Source organism: Tiliqua scincoides, chromosome 5, assembly GCF_035046505.1.
Source record: "Tiliqua scincoides isolate rTilSci1 chromosome 5, rTilSci1.hap2, whole genome shotgun sequence".
Lineage (NCBI taxonomy): Eukaryota > Metazoa > Chordata > Lepidosauria > Squamata > Scincidae > Tiliqua > Tiliqua scincoides.
In genome coordinates, this window is record NC_089825.1 from 18,016,834 (window position 1) to 18,040,051 (window position 23,218).

General features: G+C 40.7%; 1 protein-coding gene across 7 annotated transcripts in view; it reads left to right on the forward strand.

The window, feature by feature from the left end:
- Positions 1 to 21,846, forward strand: part of MPP7 (MAGUK p55 scaffold protein 7) — a 123,729-nt gene extending 101,883 nt beyond the window's left edge. For all 7 annotated transcript variants that reach the window (XM_066627153.1, XM_066627152.1, XM_066627158.1 and 4 more), the window contains 6 exons: positions 7,231 to 7,401; positions 13,046 to 13,126; positions 14,103 to 14,196; positions 15,447 to 15,555; positions 18,062 to 18,205; positions 19,320 to 21,846. In XM_066627153.1, the coding sequence (XP_066483250.1) occupies positions 7,231 to 7,401; positions 13,046 to 13,126; positions 14,103 to 14,196; positions 15,447 to 15,555; positions 18,062 to 18,205; positions 19,320 to 19,499 (779 nt within the window). In that variant the 3' untranslated portion in view covers positions 19,500 to 21,846. The remainder of the gene's footprint in view (positions 1 to 7,230; positions 7,402 to 13,045; positions 13,127 to 14,102; positions 14,197 to 15,446; positions 15,556 to 18,061; positions 18,206 to 19,319) is intronic.
- The last annotated feature ends 1,372 nt before the right edge of the window (positions 21,847 to 23,218 follow it).

A 23,218-nucleotide genomic window follows, 5' to 3' on the forward strand; every position in this document is an offset into this window, starting at 1 on the left:
TCTTTTAGCGTCCTTAGCTACCCCATTCCTAGTACATGCAAGTGACTTCAGGCATATTAGAGTAGCAATTCATTGTGGTTCCATGGCTTTTGCTTTTCTTGTTCCTATGTTTCCATTCTCTTTTCTTGGTTTCTCTGTTTGCGTTGTACCTAGATATTTCTATTTATTCACATGTCTAGAATTTTCCTTAAGACGATAATAGGCATTTCACTTACATTTTGCTTAAATTTTCAGTAGAAAATAATTTTCCTTTGTAGCAGTGGAATATGCATGCCTGACTGTTTCTTTCATGGGAAAAATTTCTGTACAGTTCTGGGTGGTAGCAAACAACTTCCACAAAAGTTAACTGGATTACATGTAATTTTGATATGGAAGAGAATTCTGGAAATATACTATGCAAACCCAATTAAGTGTAATTATAATGGTCTCTTAACCATGTGGGACTGAGCCATGAACCCATGCTCTCTGCTTCAACATCCATTGTCCCTTCCTTCTCAGTCTTTTACCATGTTTTAACATTGCATCTACATCAATACAATCAAGGTTTTCTCAGACTGGGGTTGAAGTTAGTTTACAAACAATGATTTGTGCCAGTGGAGATGTAATGCTAATTCATGGCTAAGGTTGGGAAAGGGAATTTGTGCCATAGCAATGAGTTTATGGTATTAAACTTAGAGGGGTGTCTGACTATAGTTTTGTCTGATTTTACCTGAAAAATAACCTACCAGTAATTGTTACCTAAGAACTGTACAGTCTTTAAGTTATTCAAAATAAAGTAAAATATAAAGATACATTTTATTCAAAAAACTTTTTAACTTCTGGCCTTCACAACCTTTTTGTAAACACTATCAGAGTAAGTGCACTGTAAACAACTTGCCAGTAGAACCATTAATCAAATCCTTCTTTAAGGTGCCTGCTGTTGTTAAGCAGAGGCTCTTCATGTAACATACAACATATAATGCATAACTGAGAGTGTTCAAATCAATTCACAGCAGAGAGACAAGCAACAAAGAATTACTGTGGGCAAGTGTAGAAGCTTCTATTTACTCAGAAGTAGACCCATTGCTTTCCATGGGTGTTATTCTAAAGTAATGGTGCACTGAGTTGTAGCTTTTGAAACATTTGGTGGGAGTGTTTCCACTTTCAGGGAAGGTGCATCATGCAGCTGGTACAAGACCACCCTAACCTGGTCTGAGGGCTCTTTCTTGACCATCTTTCTCTTGATTTATAGCAGCATCAAGGCTATCAGGCAGGGTTCATCCTTAAAAGAAATGGGATGATTCGTGGAGCCGGTTCAGCTCTCGCTCTCTGTCTTGGGGTGGGGGGGATGTGCAAATTGAAACTCTCTCTCTCTGTTGCTTTAATCAGTTTCCTGATCAGTTTTCCTGAGGACAAAGAGGGACAGTGCAGGAAGGAGAGGAAAAGGGAGGTGCAAGGAGAGAAAATAAAACAGTTCAACACAGTGAGGGTGGGCAACAGGAAGAGGAAGGGAAGAAAGAGAAGCTGGGGTGAAGAGCAGAGAGAGAAGCAGGCAGTTCAGGAGTGGGGACAAGAGGGTGGTTGTGTGTGTTCCTCCTCTCTTGTGTTCCAGTGCTCTTGGAAGAAGCAGATGCAGAGCTGTAGACTCTGCATGAAGATGCAGCCCTCCGTCCCTCTCATGGTCAACAAGCTATAATTCTATCCCCACTTTCCTGGGAGTAAGCACCACTTACTGTAATGGGACTGACTTCTGAGTATACCTGCCAAGGACTGGGCACTCAGGCTGCAGTCTTCTCCACACTTTCCTGGGAGTAAGCCCCATTGACAATAATGGGACTTACTTCTGAGTAGACATGCCTGGGATCGCACTCTCATGCTCCTGCTTCTTCGCTCCCTTGTCCCTTTCCTGCCCTTGCAAAGACTAGCAGGGGTAAGTGAAGGAGGGAGTGGTAGCTGAGGAAACCAATGGTAGGGGAGCCTGAGTGGGCTCTGCAGGGATGCTGACGGGGTGGGACTACACTGACAGCCAATGGAGAGACTGCAATGCCAGGAGTAACAAGGAGGAGGAAATGGCAAGCAAACATCAGATTCTCGGCTTGAGGTTCATGTGGAGTCGCACGCTTGCTAAGCGTGCGGTGGGGGAGTAGACAGTGTGTCATCCTCCCCAGTGGCACCACTGCTGCTCCACAATGTGCCTGAAACAGCCCTGAGCCTGAGTGACCTCGCAGGTAAGGTGAGGTGATTTACAAGTAATTTATCAGAACAGATTTCTCACCCTATAGCAGGGGTGCTAAATAGGTGGATCGTGATCTACCGGTAGATCGCGAGGCAAAATGAGTAGATCGTGGAGTGCCGACCCCCCCCTTCACGTGCCTCTGGGAGGAAACGCCGGGAGTAAGGCCCATTGTACTCAATGGGGCTTACTCCCAGGTAAGTGTGGCTAGGATTGCAGCCTCACAGCCTAATCCTAGGCATATCTACTCAGGAGTAAGTCCTGTTATACTCAGTGGGGCTCAAGGTACACCAACATACATTGTACACATAAATGTTATATGTTATGATGGCACGAACATTGTAAAAAAAACTCTGGTAGATCTCCGGGCCTTGCTGGGTTTCAAAGTAGCTCTCCAGCCAAAAAAGTGTGAGCACCCCTGCCCTATAGGCAAGTGTCTATGGTTCTCTAAGAAGGTGCTTCAGAAGTTAAGGGCCCAGTTCTGAGCTGGGCCGACATTGGCATTGACCTCCAGAGCTGGGTGTTGCAAACATGCTGTAAAGAATGCCCGCGACACCCTGTGCCTGGTGCAGCGCCAGTTGGCACTGAATCCAGTGCCAGCCGGATGCCACCTGGAGCTAGGTAAGAACTCTGGCCGGCAGTGAAGCCTTCAGGGGCAGGAGGAGGTATTCCAGGGAGAAGGGGCAGGAGTGGTGGAGCTCTGCTCCACCGGATCCTGAACTCCTGTCATGCCTTCTGGTCCGACATGGAGCCTCTCAAGTCTGTGCCAGCAAAATAGTTGGCGCAGACTTGAGAAGCTCCATTTCAGGGCTTGGGGTTTCCCCTAAGGAGACCTCTGACAGCTGCCACAGGAGGCAGTAGCAATAGCCACTTTGGTACTACTGCACCCAGCGGCAGCACTGCCTATAGGATTGGGCTGTAACTTACTACAGGCAGGAGTTGGGCTAAAATAATATGTTTACTATTTTAGAAAATAATACAGTGCTCATTTAATAGAGAATTTAGTCTCTCTCTTCCATTTTTGTTCAAGCTGCATTTACCAGTAAATTTTATCTTTATTTTTTTTAGACTCTTAGCCTGTAGGCAGGGTTCATCTTTAGATTTATACAGTGCTTAATTTGTGGTGTTCAGTTTTTCATAATATGGATTTCTGTGTGTCTCGGTCCCTGTCAATCTATAGAAGATGCAGTTCCAACAATGCAACAGTTGATAACTTGACAGAGGAATATTTTTCCATAAAGTGGAAAGTAGAAGTTATTGCTTTTTTGGTAGGAAGATACCTAAATATTTGTAATTTGAATATTCCACCCTTTAAAAGGTGGTATAAACACCTGTTGAATGGCGGTATAATAATTCAGAATGAAACAAATAGGATTAAAAAGTTGAGATGCTGCATCAATGCATTGCTCACGTTGGCTTCAGTAGCTGTCAATCACTCCAGGACAAGGAGCTCTTAAAAAATCAGCACTAGAGGAAGTAGCGTTATTACTGTACTCTCTGTTCTCAAACAGATATAATTGTTGAATAAGTGGTACTGTGGGTCCTTTTTGTTTGGTTTTGTTTCTGAAGCTCATTGAATATATTGGCTGTGAAATGTTAACTGGAAAGATATTGCTGAAGATTCAGTAGAATGTTTCTCACCAAGAAATGGAACCAAAGGTTAGATTATATAAATAGAGACTGGCTTACTTTTCAGTGGCTGCTATTGAGTTATGTGGGACAAAGCAGAAGGAGGTTTTGCTTGACCTTGGCTCTGCAGTTTGGAATCCAATTGAGTGGACAATAAAGCCTTTCCTCTACTTTTCCGATACTAGGATCATCAAAAGCAGACCTGGCTCCCACAACAGTGCTATTTCCAAATACAGCCCTTTACATTACATTACACACAGAAGCAGTCTACTACACAATTATATGGGTGAAAGTAAAATGCTATACATCAGATAAGGTTGCAGGGATAGTAAAGCCTGCCACTGCCTCAGTATAGAAGTCTTTGCCTGGTCGTGCTTCCATAGTGGCGGAGTGTGTGACATGTCAATGTGCCAAGAACAGACATGAAAGGAGAAAAGTTAACTCTCAGAAAGGTATGAGATAAAGTAACTTTTTGAGATGGCATGCATGCCTGGATAACCCCCAACTCATCTTCTTGGACATTTTATTTATTCTCCAGAAGACAACTAGTCAAAATGGGTTTATTATTTTAAAATATTTATACTTTTGTCTTTCTGAATATGAAGCTCAGGATGGCTTTCTTCTAATTCAAAAACAAAATATGAAACAAAACAAATTAACAAGAAAATAAGAAAATCAACTAACTTGAATGGCGAGACCTTGAAGCAGCTGACAGAAGTGTCTTGGCTGCCCTCCATATGAGAGATGAAGGAGCTGCTTGTCAGCCTGCGTGGGAGGCACTGGAGGCCAGAAGTGAGATCAGACCTAGAAGATCCATCTGAAATGTTGTGTGGCTCTTGAAAAAGAGAACCGTTTATGATTGTAAAAATCCCCTCGAGGGATTTAGAAACGCCTACCTATGTAAACCTCCTTGAATAAAGTCAGAGGAGTAATCCGATGACCAGAAAGGCGGTATAAAAATACCTAGTTGTTGTTGTTAACAACAAAACCCACAACCAGATAAGCAGCCAGCCACAACCAAAGAAGACTGAGTTTTCAACCTAAGAAATAAAGACCAAGAATTAGTCTTGTTGAAAAAGAGGAGTTCTTCAAACCTTCAGAATGCTAGCACTGAAGGAGCAGTCCTGATCTCATTGGGGGGGGGGGGAGTTTCATAGTATCTCAGTCCTAGCCCATTTAGGTCTTTATAGGAAGAAACCATCACTTTGAAATGCACCTGAACATAATCAGACAATCAATGAAGATGATGTAACAATCATGATATGGTCAGAACTTTGGTGCCAGTCAACAACCTGGTCTCTATATTCTGAACTACATTGACATGTAAGACATGCTTAGAAAATTGTGTTCCAGGGAGACCCATGTAGAGTGTGTTACAATATGTTTACCAGTGCATGTGTGACCATCACCTGGTCTGATTAAGCTAGGAGTGTGTGCAGTTAGTGCACCAGCAGTTGAAACTCAATAAAGACCATACCTGTCACCTGTCCATTCAGGAACAGAAGTGGATTGGGCCTATGGAGATTAGAGAGATAATTTTATATCATATATAAATATGCATGTGCACATTTTTCCATCTTTTTTTATTTCAACCTATCTGGATGCTGCCCCCTTTTCCTTTGCAGAATGTACAAGCACACAGTGTACCTCCCCAGGAACACTGGCTTTCCTTTCACAAAAAGTCTGTTCATGATAACAGTTGATGTTTTGCTAGCGTTCAATTTGTTTTTAATTTGTTGTTTGTCAGTATATTCACTGCAAGAGCTCAGTTTCATGCTTCTTACACTTCAAGCTGTATTTCACTCTAAAAGTTATGAGTTCAAAGTTGCTCCTGTCATGCCCTTCTCCTCACTGAATAAATAGGGAGTTCTTGCTCACTTTTGCCTTTTGCATTGATTTGTCAATTTGGGGCAACCAATCGAATAATCTTTTTTTCAACCTTCTTGTCTCAGCAGGATTTCTTCCCTCAACAGGTTGCATAGAATATTCTTATAAGCATATTCTTTGTTGTCTCCTATTTGTTATCTGCTTTCATGTAGCCAAAGTGTAAAAGAAATAACGCCATCATGAGCAGTCCCCAGGGATTGTGTCAACAGGCACATATTATATCATTAATTAAGAAGTTAATATTAAATTGCTGACTTTGATCTCTATCAGGGATGTAAGAGCCACATATGATAGACTTCAGATGCTTGAGAGCTACAGGAGAGGCGTTTGAGAGCCGCAATATTTAAGAGCCATTTACATTGTTAAATATATTCACTCACCATAAACACTAAACTTGCGTATTAATCTAGTGGACTCTCAGTTTATACCCAGTAAATAATTATAAAGCTTAAAAATTGTTTACCTTTTACATTAATTGTGATACAAAAAGGTGCTCCGTCAACATTTCCACAAGCCACACATGATGTGTTAAAGAGCCGCATGTGGCTCATGAGCTGTGGTTTGGCCACCCCTGGACTTCTTTCCCTAAACAGTCCTGGATGAACTAATGTTAGACAGCTACTCCTCTTTTCTAACACAATCTCTTATGACACAGAGGCATTTCCATGGCTTACCCAAAGTCTTAAACCTAACATATATACTTGTGAATAAGTCAAAATTTGTATGTCTTAAAATTTATCGGGGAGGGAGGAATGGGCTGACTTATACATGGGGCAATATAGTAAATAAAGCTTTGAAGAGCAGCTGCTTGGTGAAGTGGAAGTGGGACTGGACTGAGAAGCAGGATGCGGAGGGATGGGGGGGGAAAAGTAACTTTACTTACCAGTAATTGTTCTGAAGCAGCAGAAAGCAAACAAAAAAAAGGTAGCCAATTTAGCTTCTTCTCCAAAGAAGAATAGAAGGCGCTTATGGGAATTTTAGTCTATATGAGGGCTGCTGCTATGGAACTGCAGCACTGTACTCCTCATATAGCCTACAACTCCCATAAGCACTTTCATCTCCCTGTTTGTAAAATAAGGTAAACTGGCTCCTTTTTTTTCTTTTTGGCTTTGCTGCTTCCTCAAAGCATTTCCTGGTAAGTCATTTTCAAAGAATTTCACACACCCCTAAGTTTACCCCTCCACACACACTTTTCCTTGGGTCATAGAAAATTCCATGATTTTTTGCTCAAAAGCTGCGCTCTACTAATCTGTGATATCGACATACTCAAGTGTCTATTGTACTTTTTCTTGACGTTTCCCAGACTAAAGCCTGACCATTTTTGAGAAACAGGGTATTCCTTATTAGTGAGGTTAAAGTATTATCTGCCCCAAAATATGAAGTTTACTGAACTTTATGAAAACAATAGCAGCAAGGTACCCATCTGAAGGCACATGTGCTAATGGGCTGCCTGCTTGGCTGATATTAACGCTTGTTTCCTTTTTTTAATCTTGTAACTACAGCTAGTTTTAGAAGGAGTTTTCGCCTAAGCCGAAAAGACAGAAAAACAAACAAGACTATGTATGAGTGCAAGAAGAGTGATCAGTATGACACAGCAGATGTCCCAACCTATGAAGAAGTAGCTAAGTACAGGCGGCAGCCTCATGAGAAATATCGGCTTATTGTCTTGGTTGGTAAGTTTTAAAGACATCAGTGTTTATTGTTTTATGTTCTATACCGACCTTGTTCAGGCATTAGATTCATGGTATCTTTTCCAGCTTGCCAAAACAACTGTAGAACACTGCTAAGGTTCTGAAGGCTGAAGAGCTTCTCTTGACACCAGGGCAGTGATCAGATCATCACCACTGGTTTAGTGGAAGCAGAACTCCATTCAGTCCATATGCAGCCTCAGATGCTGCCTGGGAAAACTCACCAGCCCACATACTATATGCTCCTGTAATTTGATCAGATTCTACAATGCTCTTAGAATCCTTCTTAATTTAAAAAACTAGTCAAGTGAGTGAGTTTATATAGGTCATCATTATGAGAGCCACAAATGTAGAATTTTCTGTTGAATTTTAGTCTCATCTGTGATTTCCTAGCAGCGTTTTCTACATTACAGCTGAGTAGCTATAGATCTGTCCGTGGTCAATTTGCAGCCTGTCTTTGAGGCTTCTCTCTTTGGGTAGGCCCTATACTAACATCATGCATCTCAGGACATTGTTAAGGGTTTCAGGTTTTCTTTAGGATTTTAAAACGGGTTTCAGAATCTTGGTTAGAGGCATACCCTAGTTATGGTTGCAACTATGGCTGAATGGGAGACTTCATACTGCAGAGGCATATACCAGTCATCTTGCAGTGGTTCATAATTAGTTGTTTGCCCTCTTCTTCTCCTGCTTTCTTAAACCCTTTCATCCCACTATATAGTTAATCACAAACAGGTCTGCAGTCTTGGTACAGGGTCTTTTTTTATTAAAAGTTTTGGCACAGAAGGAGCTTTTGCGCTAGTGCTGGGAAGAAGGTGGACTTTTTCAGTCATGCGTCCCTTGTAGTTTTAGAGTATCATTTTCATGCTATTTCTGTGACCCAAAGGTATAACTTGCCAGAATGTAATTATTTGGCAGTAGAATGTCCAGTATTCCACCAGCACCAAAGCTATAGCTGAAACTTTATGACAAACACCACACCAAGTTCTGTTGTAAATGTGATAAGTTTATATGCCAGCTGTCACTTTTTTCACAATAATTTAATTGGGGCTAGTCATTGTAAGTAGTTGTGCAGTGACCCAAGCAATTCTATGTTCTCTTCCTGCATTCAGTAGTGCCTATGTTCCCTCAACAACTAAGGGCCCAATCCTATTCAACTTTCCAGTACCCATGCTGCCTTGTGAATGGAGCGCACGCTGCATTCTGCAGTAGAAGGGCAGTCACGGAGGCCTCCTCAAGGTTAGGGAGTGTTTGTTCCCTTACCTTGGGACTCCATTGTGGTTGCATCAGTGCTGGAAAGTTAGATAGGATTGAGCCCTAAGCCTATCATGTATGTGGAGGTAGTCACTTTCTGAAACTTGTCTGCATGTCTCAGATGTCTCAGAAAACAAAGCGGGGGGAGGCCTGGACCTAGTTAGCAATTTTAATCTCAAATCAGTCTTTTGCTTTGTTTTTCTTCTCCTAAAAATAGTCTTTTTGGAAATATGTTCCTAAATTCTGTTTAAAATACAACTACGTTAGCATCTTCTAGTAGTTGTTGCACTTCATTTTCCTTCATTTTGCAGTTGTATATAGGCCAACGCTTCATTAGTAGAGTTTCTTCCATTATAAAAAGTGCAGACCAGAAGAAACATGACCCTCTATCAGGGACTGTTATGAACTGCAGAACTGCTGTTTTTATATAGCTCATATCCAAGGGAACACTTAAAATCAGTTTTTAATAAACAGCTTTGTCATTCTCTAACGCACAAGTTCAGGCACCTACTACTGTGAGTGCGAGATTGTGGGTTCTACACAGCAAGTAATAACATGGTTGAGTTGATTTTACACCTATATCAACAGAGTTCTGTGAAAAGTGTGATAAGTAGACTTTTTATAACAAATCACATATGCTGGCTCTAAGGAATATCTAGAAATTTCATTTTATTTTTGTGGTAATAAATCAAATGAAGAAAGTGTGCTTTTACAGTAACAAAAGCAGTCTGCAAATTTATTGCAGACTTCAGTAATTTTGATGTTTTTCTCTTGGTATTAAGAACAGCTTAAGTCTGGCCAATATCATAAAAATGTCTTGGGTAAAATGTGGAAAAACTGGCACTGTTAAAATAGGTACAGTAGAAATGATCAGATTTAAAAACTCTATGCATGCTGGTAGCAGCATCCAATACGACGTGTGAAATGCAATTTTGATGTTAGCGCCAGGAAACACAAGGACAAATAATTAAATTTTCACATAATTGGTAATAGCAAAAATATTCAGCTGTGTTAACTGAAAATGCAATTTACTGTTAGGGTCTATTTAAAAAATAATTGCCCGACAAGTAGAGATTTTACCTAACTTTATTTTAAATCACTTTATTCTAATTTGCAGTTTATAAATTCCCTGTAACGTGGTCCCCACTTAGTTTGTGCTCATAATTTAGTAGTCAAATAAAAGGCACCTGATAAGACTTAGGGCAGAAACTTCAGTATGGGCAAGTATGTGTGCTTGCTGACATTCATCCCTTATTACCTTTACCTTTGTTTCTCTCCTAAAGGGAGAAACTAGTCTGTCAATGTGTGTGTCTCTTTCTAATGTTATGTCACTCTGTAAAGTAGCATGTACGATTGATTGTACTGTAGTGTATCTGGGGGGAAAATCAAATGATAAACAAGGTAGTTTACTTCACAGTTAAGCTAAATTACATGAAAACTGTGTAATGTAATTATAGCACAGAACTAATAAAAATAAAACATTAAAACTAGTAAGAAGCTGAAGCAGCCTTAATGCTTTGATCATTTTATGAGACTTTGCTTCAACCACCTTGGCCTGTAAAGGGGAAGGCCCATCACACAATGGTAGAATGCATGCTCCCGGTATGCGAATGGTTCCAGATTGAATCTTGAGCCAAAAGGCAGGCAAAGAGGCCTGCCTGAGACATTGGAGACTCACTGCCAGTCAGAAGCGACAATACTAGGCTAAAATGACTAGTGATTTGATTTGGTGTAAGGCAGTTTCATATGTTCATCTGTCATGGCTGCAAAGGAACCTTTCTCTGTTCTTCAGTGGAAGGGAGAAAGCTCACAATCTAAAGGCTAATTTTACTGCAAATTCTGGAGTTTTATGTTTTTAAATGTTTGTTTAGCACTGTTTATATTCTGTCCTAATACAAAGGTACCCCAGATTGCCTTAATAAAATGAGAATAAAAATCAAAACAGCCTAAATAACAAAATGTAGAAGACAATAGATGAACAAAAATCTATAAAAAAAAACTAAAACTATAAAAAACTAAAAACTATAAAAACTAAAACTCAGAGGGAACCAGTTAAATACCCAGGACGCCCAAGGCCTGCTGAAATGAAGAGGAATTCTGCTTCTTTCCAGATTTAATATTAGTGTTTATTTGGTGTGATCTAACTGGTTTTCAAAAATTCCATATACAGGTGCAGCCTATTTATCCACGAATTTTTTATCTGTGGATTTGTCTCAATGAGAATGGGATGGGGTACTGAATGTCACACACACCTTTGCTTCCTTTGCCCGGCACTGGCGTCTCCATCCTTTTCCAGGCAGCCCAAAACACTGCAAAATGGCTCCGCCTCACCCAGGCAGGGAATAGCCCTGGAAGAGGTTCCCCTTGCAAAGGAACAGTAACATTCCTGGAGCCCCTGAGCCAGCCAAGGCTGAAGAGGGGAAGGGGGGACAAGAACCTCTGTAGCCAGAACACATGCAGCGAGGTGGAGCTCTCTCTCTCTCTCTCTCTCTCTATCTCTCACTCACACACACACACACACACACACACACACACACACACACACAGGTGCAGTAGCAACAGAGGGGATTGCTTTAAAAGAGAAGAGGGGATTGCTTTAAAGAACCCAGGGAGTGTTTGCCTTTAGGTATCCCAGTCCTATGCTATGTAGTACTTTAAAGGTCTTCACAAACACCTTGAATTGGACTCGGAAAGGAATGGGCAGCCAGTATAGCCGCTGGAGCAACGGCATGGCAGATTCCACGCGCCAAGTCCCAGTGACCAGCTGAGCTGCCACATTCTGCACTAACAGCTTCCGAACTGTTTTCAGAGGTACTACCCCTACATGGAGTGCATTACAGTAGTCTAACTGAGATGTCACTAGGGCATGGACCACCGTCACCAGATCCAACTGACACAAGTATGGCTGCAGCCAGTGCACCAGCCAAATCTGGGCAAAAGCCCTCCTGGCCACAGATACCATCTGAGCTTCCAGGGACAGCTGTGGGTCCAGAAGGACTCCCAGGCTGTGAGCCTGCTCCTTCAGAGGGAGTACTACCCCATCCAGAGCATGTTGTGGGTCTAATAACTGTATAATCTCCTTCTGGATCAGGAGGACCTCTGTCTTTATTTAATTTCAAGTATTTCAAGTAATTAAACAGATATTTCAGTTAAATTTATGTCCCTTTGTGTTCTTATATTTTCTCTGCTCTAGCTATTCTCACTTAGTTGGTGTTTTTGGTTTTGGGGTTTGAGGTTATTTTATAGCAGTATTTTGTTGATTTTGTTATTGTATTTTTTTTTTTTTAATGCTGTTAGCCTCTTTGGGGACCTCTTCAGAGGTAGAAAGTTCGGCTTTAAATCCTCCCTCCAATTAAACATTAAGTAATTAAGGCCCAAACCTAACCAATTTTCCAGCAGTGCCAACTTTCATAGCTGTGCCAATGGAATGGGTGCTGCATCCTGTAGTTGGGTGGCACTCACAGAGGCCTCCTTAGAGTGAGGAAATATTTGTTCCCTTACCTTGGAGATACTTTGCCCTTATGTCAGTACTGGATAATGGGTTAGGATTGCACCCTAAGTTGCATTTCTTGCCAGTCTGAACCCTACGGTTCAGACAGCTTACAGTTCTTCTGTAAGCACACATAGTGTAAATTCAGCTGCACTTTGACTTTTAGGGAGAAACTATCATTTTGGAATGACAAAATATTTGACCTTCATTAGTATGTTTTACTGCACACAAGAAGTGAATAGCTACTCAGTTTTGGATAATTATTACTGTCAAGGGTCTAACTTTGGTTTCTGGTCTTAGCATGCCATACCATAATCCACAAATAATTCAAAGATTCACTGTCAAATGTATTAAATCTAATTTTTAAAATGTTTTTAAACCATAAATGTCCCTTTTACTATACTCTCTCTCTCTTCCCTAAAAGCTAAAAGACATCAGGGGTTGGAATCATTGGGTCACTGCCAAGACCCTTGTTCTGCTAGGGTGTCTACTACCTCATGGTACAAAGTACAGTAGAAACTAAATGTACAAGAGGAAATACAAATATCCAGTCAAAATTCATGAGTACCAAGCTTTCTCTCCATGTTCTATCAGGTTTTTTTTTAACCTTAGTCAACTTGCCATGTATGTCACTTGACAAAATAGGCAGCAGGCTGTTCATTTCACAGGTAGTGTAAAACCAGATTTTGTGAAGCCCGCTGGTTTCATGAATTCAAACCTTTGGCTGTCTTTTTTATATTTGCATAGTGAATGCTGATGGTTTTGGAGTTGTTCCATTACAAATGTTTCTTTTGGTCTTGTGTCTAGATAAGTCTTTCAGACTTCTCATCATACTAAGTATTTATAATCAAAGAAGAATAATTGATTAAAATGCATTTGAACTTTTAGGTCCTGTGGGTGTAGGACTGAATGAACTGAAACGTAAACTATTAATCAGTGATACTCAGCATTACGGGGTAACTGTTCCACGTAAGTGTAAATCCTTACTGTATCAGTTAAATTGGCCTAAGGTCAAAATGTTCAGGCTTTAGTATACACATCCATATTAAGTTCCTTCAAGAATATTCACTTTGGATGAATTTAATACATTCTCTCTGTTTCTTCAGTGTTTTTCCTTAGCATAAAATTGCTATTGCTATATATTGCCAAATATTTTAGAACATGAAATTTTCATTTAAAATCTTTGTGTGTGATGGAAAATGTAGCTATGTACACTACCAAAATGTAGAGATTGGGTGTGCAACCTGTGTGCCAAGTAGCCCAATATAAGAGTTTGTAGCCCAGGACAGACTGCAGAAGAACAACTAGCTTGTCATGGCTTATAGGTACTCCTTTCTGTGCCTGTACTGTTGCATTGCTGCTTACTCACCTTTCCCCATCCTAGTAGATAAAACAGTCCCATAAGCATCTGCTTATTTACTGCGCTGTAGTCACTGTCACATACTTTAGACCTAATTGGGAAGCTAAACATTAGCACAGCAGGATAATTCACAAAGTCAGCAATGTGGTGCCCCTAACGCATGCTCAAAAACAGATGAGAAATCATTAAACCAGGGGTCTCCAAACCCTTGCCCAAGGGCCAAATCCAGACCACTGGAGGATTTAATCTAGCCTGTAGCATGTGGTGGGGAAGCTTGACTGTTCCAGCCCACAGCAACCTGCTGACTGGCCAGGTATGCAGAGCCTTGCGCATAGAGATGCTTCTGCTGAAGAGGCTTCCCTAAAGATCGCCCCAGAAGGCTAGGGAATCTAGGAGAGTGTGTGGGGGGGGGGGAGAGAGAGACAGCATCCTATCCCCCCTTCTAGGCCTTGGAGCCCTACACACGTCTTCTTGGATCTGCTGCCGCAGATCTGGATAGACACAGAGGCCTGACACGGGAAAGAATAAATAGGTAAGGAACTTTTTTCATTTAATTGTGTTTTTTTAATTTTCTCAACAAACTAGATACAACAAGAGTAAGAAGAAACCAAGAGACTGATGGCGTTGAGTACACTTTTATTTCCAAACACTTGTTTGAGACAGATGTACAGAATAACAAGTATGTGGGGAACAAGTAAACAAGAATTGTAATTGTAGCAATGTGTTTTCATTTTGGGGGCTAGACATCCATTTGGGTATTTAGAGGAGGGTACCAAAGTAACTGAAGCAAATTTGATCTGAAATCTTAGATCAAACAGCCTATCTCCAGATATGCATAACTGACTGCTTATGCCACTGGTTCTCAAACTCTCAGGGAGTTTGAGAATGAGGGCAAGTCCTTGCGGAGGTGGGGTGAACAGCAGCAACGTGATCCTCAGGATCGCACTGCTGCAGGGGAGCTAGGGTTTTTTTTTAAACCTATGTGAGTCCCTGCTGGCATCCAGGGGATGTGGGAAGCCCAATGCAAGGCTCCCCACACCTCTAAACGAAGACAAAAGGCAATCACAACCACTTCTTGGTTGCGATTGCGAAACTGAAAGTGGGTTGTGATCACATTTTGTCAGTGTTTAAAAGTGCGGGGAGCCTTACAGAGGGCTCTGCAGGGCTCCCTGAACTATCCAGACAGCAGCGGGGACTCAGGAATTTTTTTTAAAAAGCCCTAGGTCTTCTGCAGCGGCATGCTCCTGGGGATTGCAGTACTGCCTTCCCCCTTTCCCTGCTCCTTTAGGGGGCCTCTAATTGGCCACAAAGGAGCAGAATCACTACAAAGCAAGTGTCTCGATCCCCACCTCAGCTAACCAGCCCAGGAGGATACCATAATTCATGTTGACAAAAGCCACTGAAAAGTCCAACAGGAGATTAAAGAGTGAGAATTTATGTATGTAGCTTTGTTGCGCTGTTAAATTTGCAGCAACTGATTGAATATGAAGCCAATGCTCTGTTGTCTTACATAATGCTTATCATTGAACTTTCCGGGTCTTCTTTTTGGCAACTGCTTCTATAATAGAGGTATTGCCTTGGAACAGTTCTTACCTTGAGAAAACATGTCCAATTCGGACACCAAAAACTTGAATATTAAGTGCCCTTCTTCCAGTAGTTTCTACTGTTTAGCGTATCCACTCTTTTTATTGCACTGATTTAGTTTCGACAATTATGATGGAAAACATTACTAGACTGTTGGTCCCGAGGCCTTTCATTCTGTGTCAATGTAATAAAAACAGGTGTTGCCAATTTTTTTTGAAAAGCCATAGCTATAGTAAAATTTCATATAGAAGACAAATGTTTCTACTCAAGAACTAGAACATGTCTGCGTGATTTTAAGTTGAGTTCCTTAAATGAAATGGAAATAATATATTTTTTCTATTACAGATTTATTGAATATGGAGAATATAAGAACAATTACTATGGTACCAGCATAGACTCAGTTAGATCAGTTCTGGGTAAAAATAAAGTTTGTTTGTTGGATGTGCAACCTCATGTAAGTAAGCAATAAGTTGTCTTAGCTTTTCTGTTCATAGCCTAATTTTAATTGCTTGTTAAGATTTCTGGAAAAAAGTGAGTTCAATCCATTTTAATCCAGCTTGAAATTAGTTGAATATCATGGCCAAGAGAAATTTGAATGAACTCCTTCAGTCTTAACTGTTCATCTTAACGTATGGCACAATCCTGTTCTCTGTGCCAGTGAAGCACTTTTTCCAGCTGTGCATGCTTTCATAATGTGCAACCATAAAGCATGATGCAACAGCGTGCCGTTAGGAATTGCTAGTGGAAGGGTCAGAGCCTTCCTGCTGGCATCTATGTAAGGAGTGGCACCCACCACTGTTGTTCCCTGCAACAGCTGCTTTTCTGGAACTTGCTAGTCCAGGGCTTTTCAAACTGGGGCGTCACGATGCCCCAGCCTGCGGGCCCTGGCCCCTGCCCCCTTAAGGGGCGGGGGCAGCCTGGAGGCAGGGAGGAGGCAGCGGCGCGATCCCCAGGATCGGGGATCACTTCCGCTTTAGCAGAGGCGGGGCAAGATAGCTCCGCATCTACTTTCACTGATGCGGGGAGCCCTGCTGCAGGTTGTGCCGGGCTCCCCACACCCCTGGGAGGCTGCAGGGGCTTGGGTACGTGTACCCAAGCCCCTGCAACCCCCCGAGCGGCGCAATCCTAGGGATCGTGCTGCTGCCTTCCCCCGCCCCTGCTACCTCCCCCCTCCCACCCACGCAAGAGCTTAGTGGCTCTTAAACTCTCCCAGAGAGTTTGAGAACCACTGTGCTAGCCAATTACTGCCAGAAGCTCTAATACTTGATTAGTGTTTTTGGCAAGTGTTTTGGTACTGTAGCAGAAACAACAGAGCCTTACAGCACTCCGTGACTGGCAAATGTATTGCAGCATAAGCTTTTGTGAGCTACAGTCCATTACATCAGATACAGGAAGTGGTATCCTTAGTTGCTAGATATCTGTTATTATTATTATTATTATTATTATTATTATTATTATTATTATTATTATTATTATTATTATTATTATTATTATTATTAACAACAGTATTTATATACCGCTTTTCAACTAAAAGTTCACAAGCGGTTTACAGAGAAAAATCAAATAACTAAATGGCTCCCTGTCCCAAACAGGCTCACAATCTAAAAAGATGCAAATGAATACCAGCAGACAGCCACTAGAACAGACAGTGCTGGGGTGAGGTGGGCCAGTTACTCTCCCCCTGCTAAAAAAAAAGGAGCACCGACTTGAAAAAGTGCCTCTTACTCAATTAGCAGGGATATATATATAGTGGCCTGTTGCCTGCAAACACTTATGTTACCATAAATGTGTGACAGCCCAATCCTGAGCGGCCCGGGGCTCATGGCTGCAGCAGCGCCTGCTGCATCCTGTGGGTGGCAGGGTACTTTCCACAGGACCTCCCTCCCCCCGGCATGCCTCCCGCCCACCCTTTCTCTGCCTCCCTCCTCCCTGTCACACCTCCTCCCTGCCCTCTCTCTGCCTTCCACCTGCCTCCCCCCCTCCCCGGAACACCTCCTCCCCGCCCCCGCTTACCATGGTGCAGCTCGTCGGCCCATGAGACCGCCGAGCAGCGGAGGATGGGCACCCTCCGGTGCTAGCCCAGCACCGGCCAACACTGGGCTAGCACGAGTGCTGGCCCAGCAGTAAGCCTCCCAGACGTGCCTTACGGCATGTTTGTGACAGTGCAATTATGTAATTCAATAAAAAAAATTAAAAAAATGTTTGCGACAGTGCGCTCTTGCGGAAAGCCGGAGCACCAAGCTCAGGATTGGGATCTGAGACTTTAATGTTCCAGGACTTCTTTTGTGTTTTTTTTTGTTCCAAAAAGTACATGCCTGCTCACACTCATGCCATTGTGTTTGGAAATCAAAGACCCCGCTTAATTGTGTCCAAGGTTTCTCCTTGAATGCATGAGTGTTTACAGGTGGGTCAGGCAATAAGTTGCCCTGTAAATGAATTGCACTGGAGGAAGGTAGATTTGCCATCCAGAGAAGAAAGCAGATGGCCTCAGAGCTCAACGATAGATCCTTCGTCACACCAGCTTTCACTGGGCTTGAATTGTTAGTGGAAAGAAAATAGGAACCTGAGTGCTGAACTTGTAGCAACTATGCATATCAACTCTGCAAGCAGGATTTATTTTTGCTGAATTAATCCAACTTTAGTTCTTTTCACAGCTTGTTCAGAACTGTGCTCATGAATTACCATTCCAGTGTTAATGGAGTGAGGATACTTGAACAAAATGACTGATATTTAAGGAAATACTGTGGAGGATCTTTCTGAATGACCGATTTGTAAATTATTCTGCACAGTTTAAATGCTTTAGAAATAATATATAATAGCAGTTGCTTGGGGGGGACAAGGGAGAAAAATTAGAGGAAAGTGCTAGATAGAAAGAATGGAATACCAGATGACTTGTCATACTCCAGTGTAAATAAATTTTAAATCAAGCTGCTCCTAATTTAGCATTTTCTTCTCTCCAGACAGTGAAGCATTTAAGGACATTAGAATTTAAACCATTTGTCATATTTATAAAACCTCCATCAATTGAGCGTTTGCGAGAGACAAGAAGAAATGCCAAGATAATTTCCAGCAAGGATGAAAAGGGAGCTGCCAAACCTTTTCAAGTAAGTTCCTTTTGCTTTAAAAGTGGGAAAAGTTGTCACAGTGTTTGTTTCAAACTAACTTGTTCTAAGTTCAAATAATAATTCTTCAACATAACTTTGGAAAAAAAATCAGGTTTGGGGCAGATCATTATAGCAGGAGTCACTTTCTTACCCCCTCCCCTTGCTTCTTGGCTTGTCTTTTTGGCACTGGCAATAAAGATTGAGGCAGAGGACATTAACTGCCCTGTAGACTCCGTTATCAGCTGCAGTGCCACATGTCTTGAAGAAAAACTTGAGGCACAAAAGAAGGGAGGGGAAAGATCATAATGATCTAACAGGGTGAGAGAGGCAAGATCAACCATTTTCCTTTCTCACTCACCTTTCATGGCAGCAGCATTGCAACTATCATGGAAGCCACCTTCCATGACAGGTGGAGGCAGTTGCTTCCCCCTCCTGCATTGTTTCTTTCTGCTGCTGTCAGTGGTACAAGTCCTTACTACTCTTCTTGTTGAGTTGCAAAGCCAGTAGGACCCAGAAATCCAAAATGAATGATTCTTTGGCCTTTTCAACTAATCAACTTTTAAAAATACTGACTGTGTCCTAGTAGTCCCTTGCTGATAGCAGTCCATCTTAGGTAATGCAGTTGGTCAGTACATCATTAATGTAAACATCGGTGGAAAAAAGTGTTTTAGCCATTTCTAGTGCACAGATATTTCTTTAATTATCAATTTGTGGCTAGTGATGCTAATAATGTTGATGTTCTGAGGTAAAATAAGGTTTTCAATACAATGCAAAATAATTTCAAATTATAGTTTGGATAAATCTTATGATCTGCATTCACCTTTTAATGAACTGTGAATTAAATATTGGTTTGGATGCAAAGATCCTGGTGTGTGAGCATCTCCAGTCCAGTCGGTTGACTTCAAAGAACCACTAAACTGTTCTGAATAGTTTTTGGTGCAGTCTTAGATGAGGAGGGATGCGCAGGAAGATGTTGCCTAAGAAGAACGTACTTTTCCATTCGTGCAATGGGGTCTTTGGATCCAAGTCATTAAAAAGTGCAGTTATTCTGTCTTTGGCTGTTACATGAACTGGTTTGCTCTTACTGTTGACTGATTGCTTCTCTTTATGTTAGGAAGAAGACTTCCAAGAAATGATCATATCAGCACAGATTATGGAAAGCCAATATGGTCATCTTTTTGACAAAGTTATAGTAAATGATGATCTTACTACTGCTTACAATGAGCTGAAAACAACATTTGACAAACTGGAAAGAGAGACATTTTGGGTTCCAGTCAGCTGGGTGCATTCATAATGCTGTAAACAAAGACAATGTTTCATGGTAATTAAATAAGGTACTTAGTTGGACCTAAATGGCCATTTTGTTGGTGGGAAGCTTTTCTAGCTTTGGCAAACTGATGCACTCACAAACTTGGTGCGGTGGAATGTTGTTTTCAGTGTGTAAATTTTTCTGTTTGGAAATAGCATTTTGGAGGCAGAAGATCACAGTGGACGCCTTATTTTTTTTACCTTATTCAGTTTACAGATTTTTAAGATGCACTCCCAGCTATTGTGATACCACATTTCATAAATAGTCTGTAGCTTCAGCATGAGACCTAAGCCAAGGGCCAATAAATGATCTTAAGGTCTGATATCAGTGTTTTAAGTGGTCACAGATTCAGTATAATACTTGAGGAATTTAAAACTGGAACTGGTGAAGGTGGTAGCATTTCTTTGCTTAGAGTATGTATTGGAATTAAATTTGAGAAACATGAAGCGTGAGTTTGGAGTGTGAGCTGGTCTTCCACATTGATGTTGTTGTCCTTACCAAGAGAGCAAACTTAACTTTTTTTATTTTAAGTGAGCAATAATGTTCTGCATTTTAAGGGTTTGTAGATTACACTCCTGTGGTATTCAAAGCAATATAATGCTTTTAAAACAAAAATTAAACACCAAATCTTAGGTTCATTAGAGTAGTTCTTGTGTAATTCATTGAGAGAACTACTGTGGTATAGATGCAGCTGCACAAATGGTTTTTATTTATATGTTCCATTGTTTTAAAAATACATCTTTTATGAAACAGCTTTTGAGAGAACCCCAAAACTATTTTTTTACATTTGAAAATGTGTAATTGCGTATCATTCTCCTCTTATGCTGGCTGCAGGCATTCAAAACTCCCAAGTTGTGTTGGAATAAAGAAAGCAGTTCTTGCTTTTTTATTTCCTGTTTACACAATGAATATTATTAATAGAAGAAAAGGATGCATGTTCCATGTAAGTGAGTCTGTCTTACAGATAGTGTGTATGATGGTGCTGCATCACAACCTTGGCATGCAAACAGGAAGCCCAGTTATTTTATGTGGGTATATAAAAGGGTTCACTGTCTTATGTAAAGGCAAAAGAATTTAGTGAGACTTTATATATTTAAGAAAAGAGGTGAGAAGCGATATTTAAGTTTTTTGAATTTCTTGTCAATGTGATCATTTTATTAAACAGGTTGCACTGTGTCTGTGTTTTTGAAACATTGGCTTTATAAACTCAACATTCCATGTAAATATTTTAGTTTAGATACAGATAAACCACCAAGTCTTTGCAAATGTAGTCTAAATAGATGGTTGGTTTTTTGGTTCATTGCATTTATGTTTTAAAATCCTGTAACACAGGGGAAGTGCCAACAACCAAAACATAGTCTTTTGGAAACCATTTATGCTAGTTTGACATATCTTGAATGTCTCAGGTTTAACTGTGTGAGTGAATTTCAGAAGCACCGTAAAAATACGGCATTGGATTTTTAAACTGAAATACAGCAATTTTTCTTTGACAAAACCAGTTTTCCAATTCTTTGAATAAATCACTGTGGTTATTTTAATTGTTAGGTACTAAGTATGTTTGACTTGCAGTGCATGCAGTGAGAGTTTTGTTCACAGAAAGGATCCAAAGTGTGTTTAGAGAAACAGTTTCCCTGCTTGTAAGCTGGAATGTGTGAGACTATTCTTTATAATATTTTTGTCACAACCTGTAACCATTTATAAAAGGAACTCTTGATACCAGTGCTGTCCCTTTACCAGTGACTGCCACCTAAAATATAGCAGCATCGTATGGGTTCTTGCCTGCAGTAACTGAAACTATTAACCTCTGTAAGTTTGCCTTCTTTTCTGTTTTGAGAGAGAACTGATCAGGTTGATCTCTCCGGAACAGTGTCCCAAGTCTGCAGTGACGTTTGGCACCCTTGTTTAATAAGAACATATTTACCTTGATCCAAAAGGTTTCATGTGCATGGAGCTTTGTGTAAGTGAGAACTATCCTCTTCAGTGTTTGGGAATGCTCCATTTGTGCACATTAGAATTGTGAAATTTGGATCATGTACCTAGCATCATGGGTATATATATATTTATTTTAAAAAAAATACGGAAATCAATTTTTGGCTAACAGTGAAACTGAGTTTTGAGCCTCTCTAAATTGTACTGCATGGTTTTGGGAACTGTGTTTGTATGTTTAAGTACAGGTATCCTTCTTGTATTTTTGCTGTTTCGTCATTGTAAAACAAATGTTCAATTTTATACTGTGGGATTCTGAGCAATACTTGAAGTTGTCATCTATTCACTTACTGATGTTGTGCCTGAAATATAACTTTTATCATCTTAATAAATTATTGACATTAAATATCTTGGGTCAATTTCCTTTGTAAAATCCACATTTCACAGTGAATTCAAAATGGCCATCTTTATACAAATGTGTACAATGCATCACACTGGAGATAGCACATCACTATTATCACATTATTATTATTATTATTATTATTATTATTATTATTATTATTATTATTATTATTATTATTATTATTATTAACAGTATTTATATACTGCTTTTCAACTAAAAGTTCACAAAGCGGTTTACAGAGAAAAATAAAATAACTATTGGCTCCCTGTCCCAAAAGGGCTCACAATCTAAAAAGATGCAAAAAGAACACCAGCAGACAGCCACTCGAATAGACACTGCTGGGGTGAGGTGGGCCAGTTACTCTCCCCCTGCTAAATAAAAGAGGAGCACCCACTTGAAAAAGTGCCTCTTACCCAATTAGCAGGGGGCTAATTCACATTCACATTCAAATAAGTTCCCAAAATAAATGAACAAATAGCCTAATTTAAGCCAAAGGTTCAGCCACAAATATGCTTTTCTTGAAACATATCAGTTGATGCAGCGAGGTGATGTCAAAAACATCATGGACCAGTACCGTTATCTGCTGCTTTTGGACTACAGCATAGCTGTTTAAAAAAAAAACTTTAAAAAAGATCAAATAAAATATTACTTCACAGTTGGAGCTGGAGCAAAATTTTAAGAACTCAGAAGGAAGGCAAAGTTTCCCAATTCACAGATGACAATGTGAACAAGTGTAACACCATACAAGGTTCTGCACTGGATTTCAAGTAGAATTATGCTATGTCACTTACTAAAGTGTTTGAACAGATGACAGAATGAAATCCACACATCTCTTGCTACCAATGGAAGCTTCTCTCCTGTGTCTACTAGTGGCTTGAAGGGTATGATTGTGGTTGCGACTGCAGCACAACAGGGAAGTGTTTATATACCTCCACCCCCCATATATCTGAACCTGATTGACACTCCTTTTCTCCCAGCTGCTATTTAATTTACAAAAAGCAAACACACAGGGTGCAACTACACGTTTAATGTAACATATAATTCATCCCTGAGATGGTGACAGAACACTGAGGTAGTAAAAACAAGTGCTTCAGTTTAGACTGCGGATGGGAGATGCCATCTGTAAGTCATAGCTCAGGGGTCTTTACTACAGTACTATGGCAGCTCATCTATCTTTGTGTAAGAAAAAAAATCCCACTTTGTTTGGATTGCCTCTGTTTTATCAGGAGACCAAATCAGAATCATAGATTTGGAAAGGGACCACAAGGTCATCTAATCCAATCCCCTGCTAGTAGCAGGAAATCCTCCTAGAACAGCAGGTGCCTGTTGAACTTCTACTTCAGCACCTCCAGTTAGTTGAAATCACCACCACTGT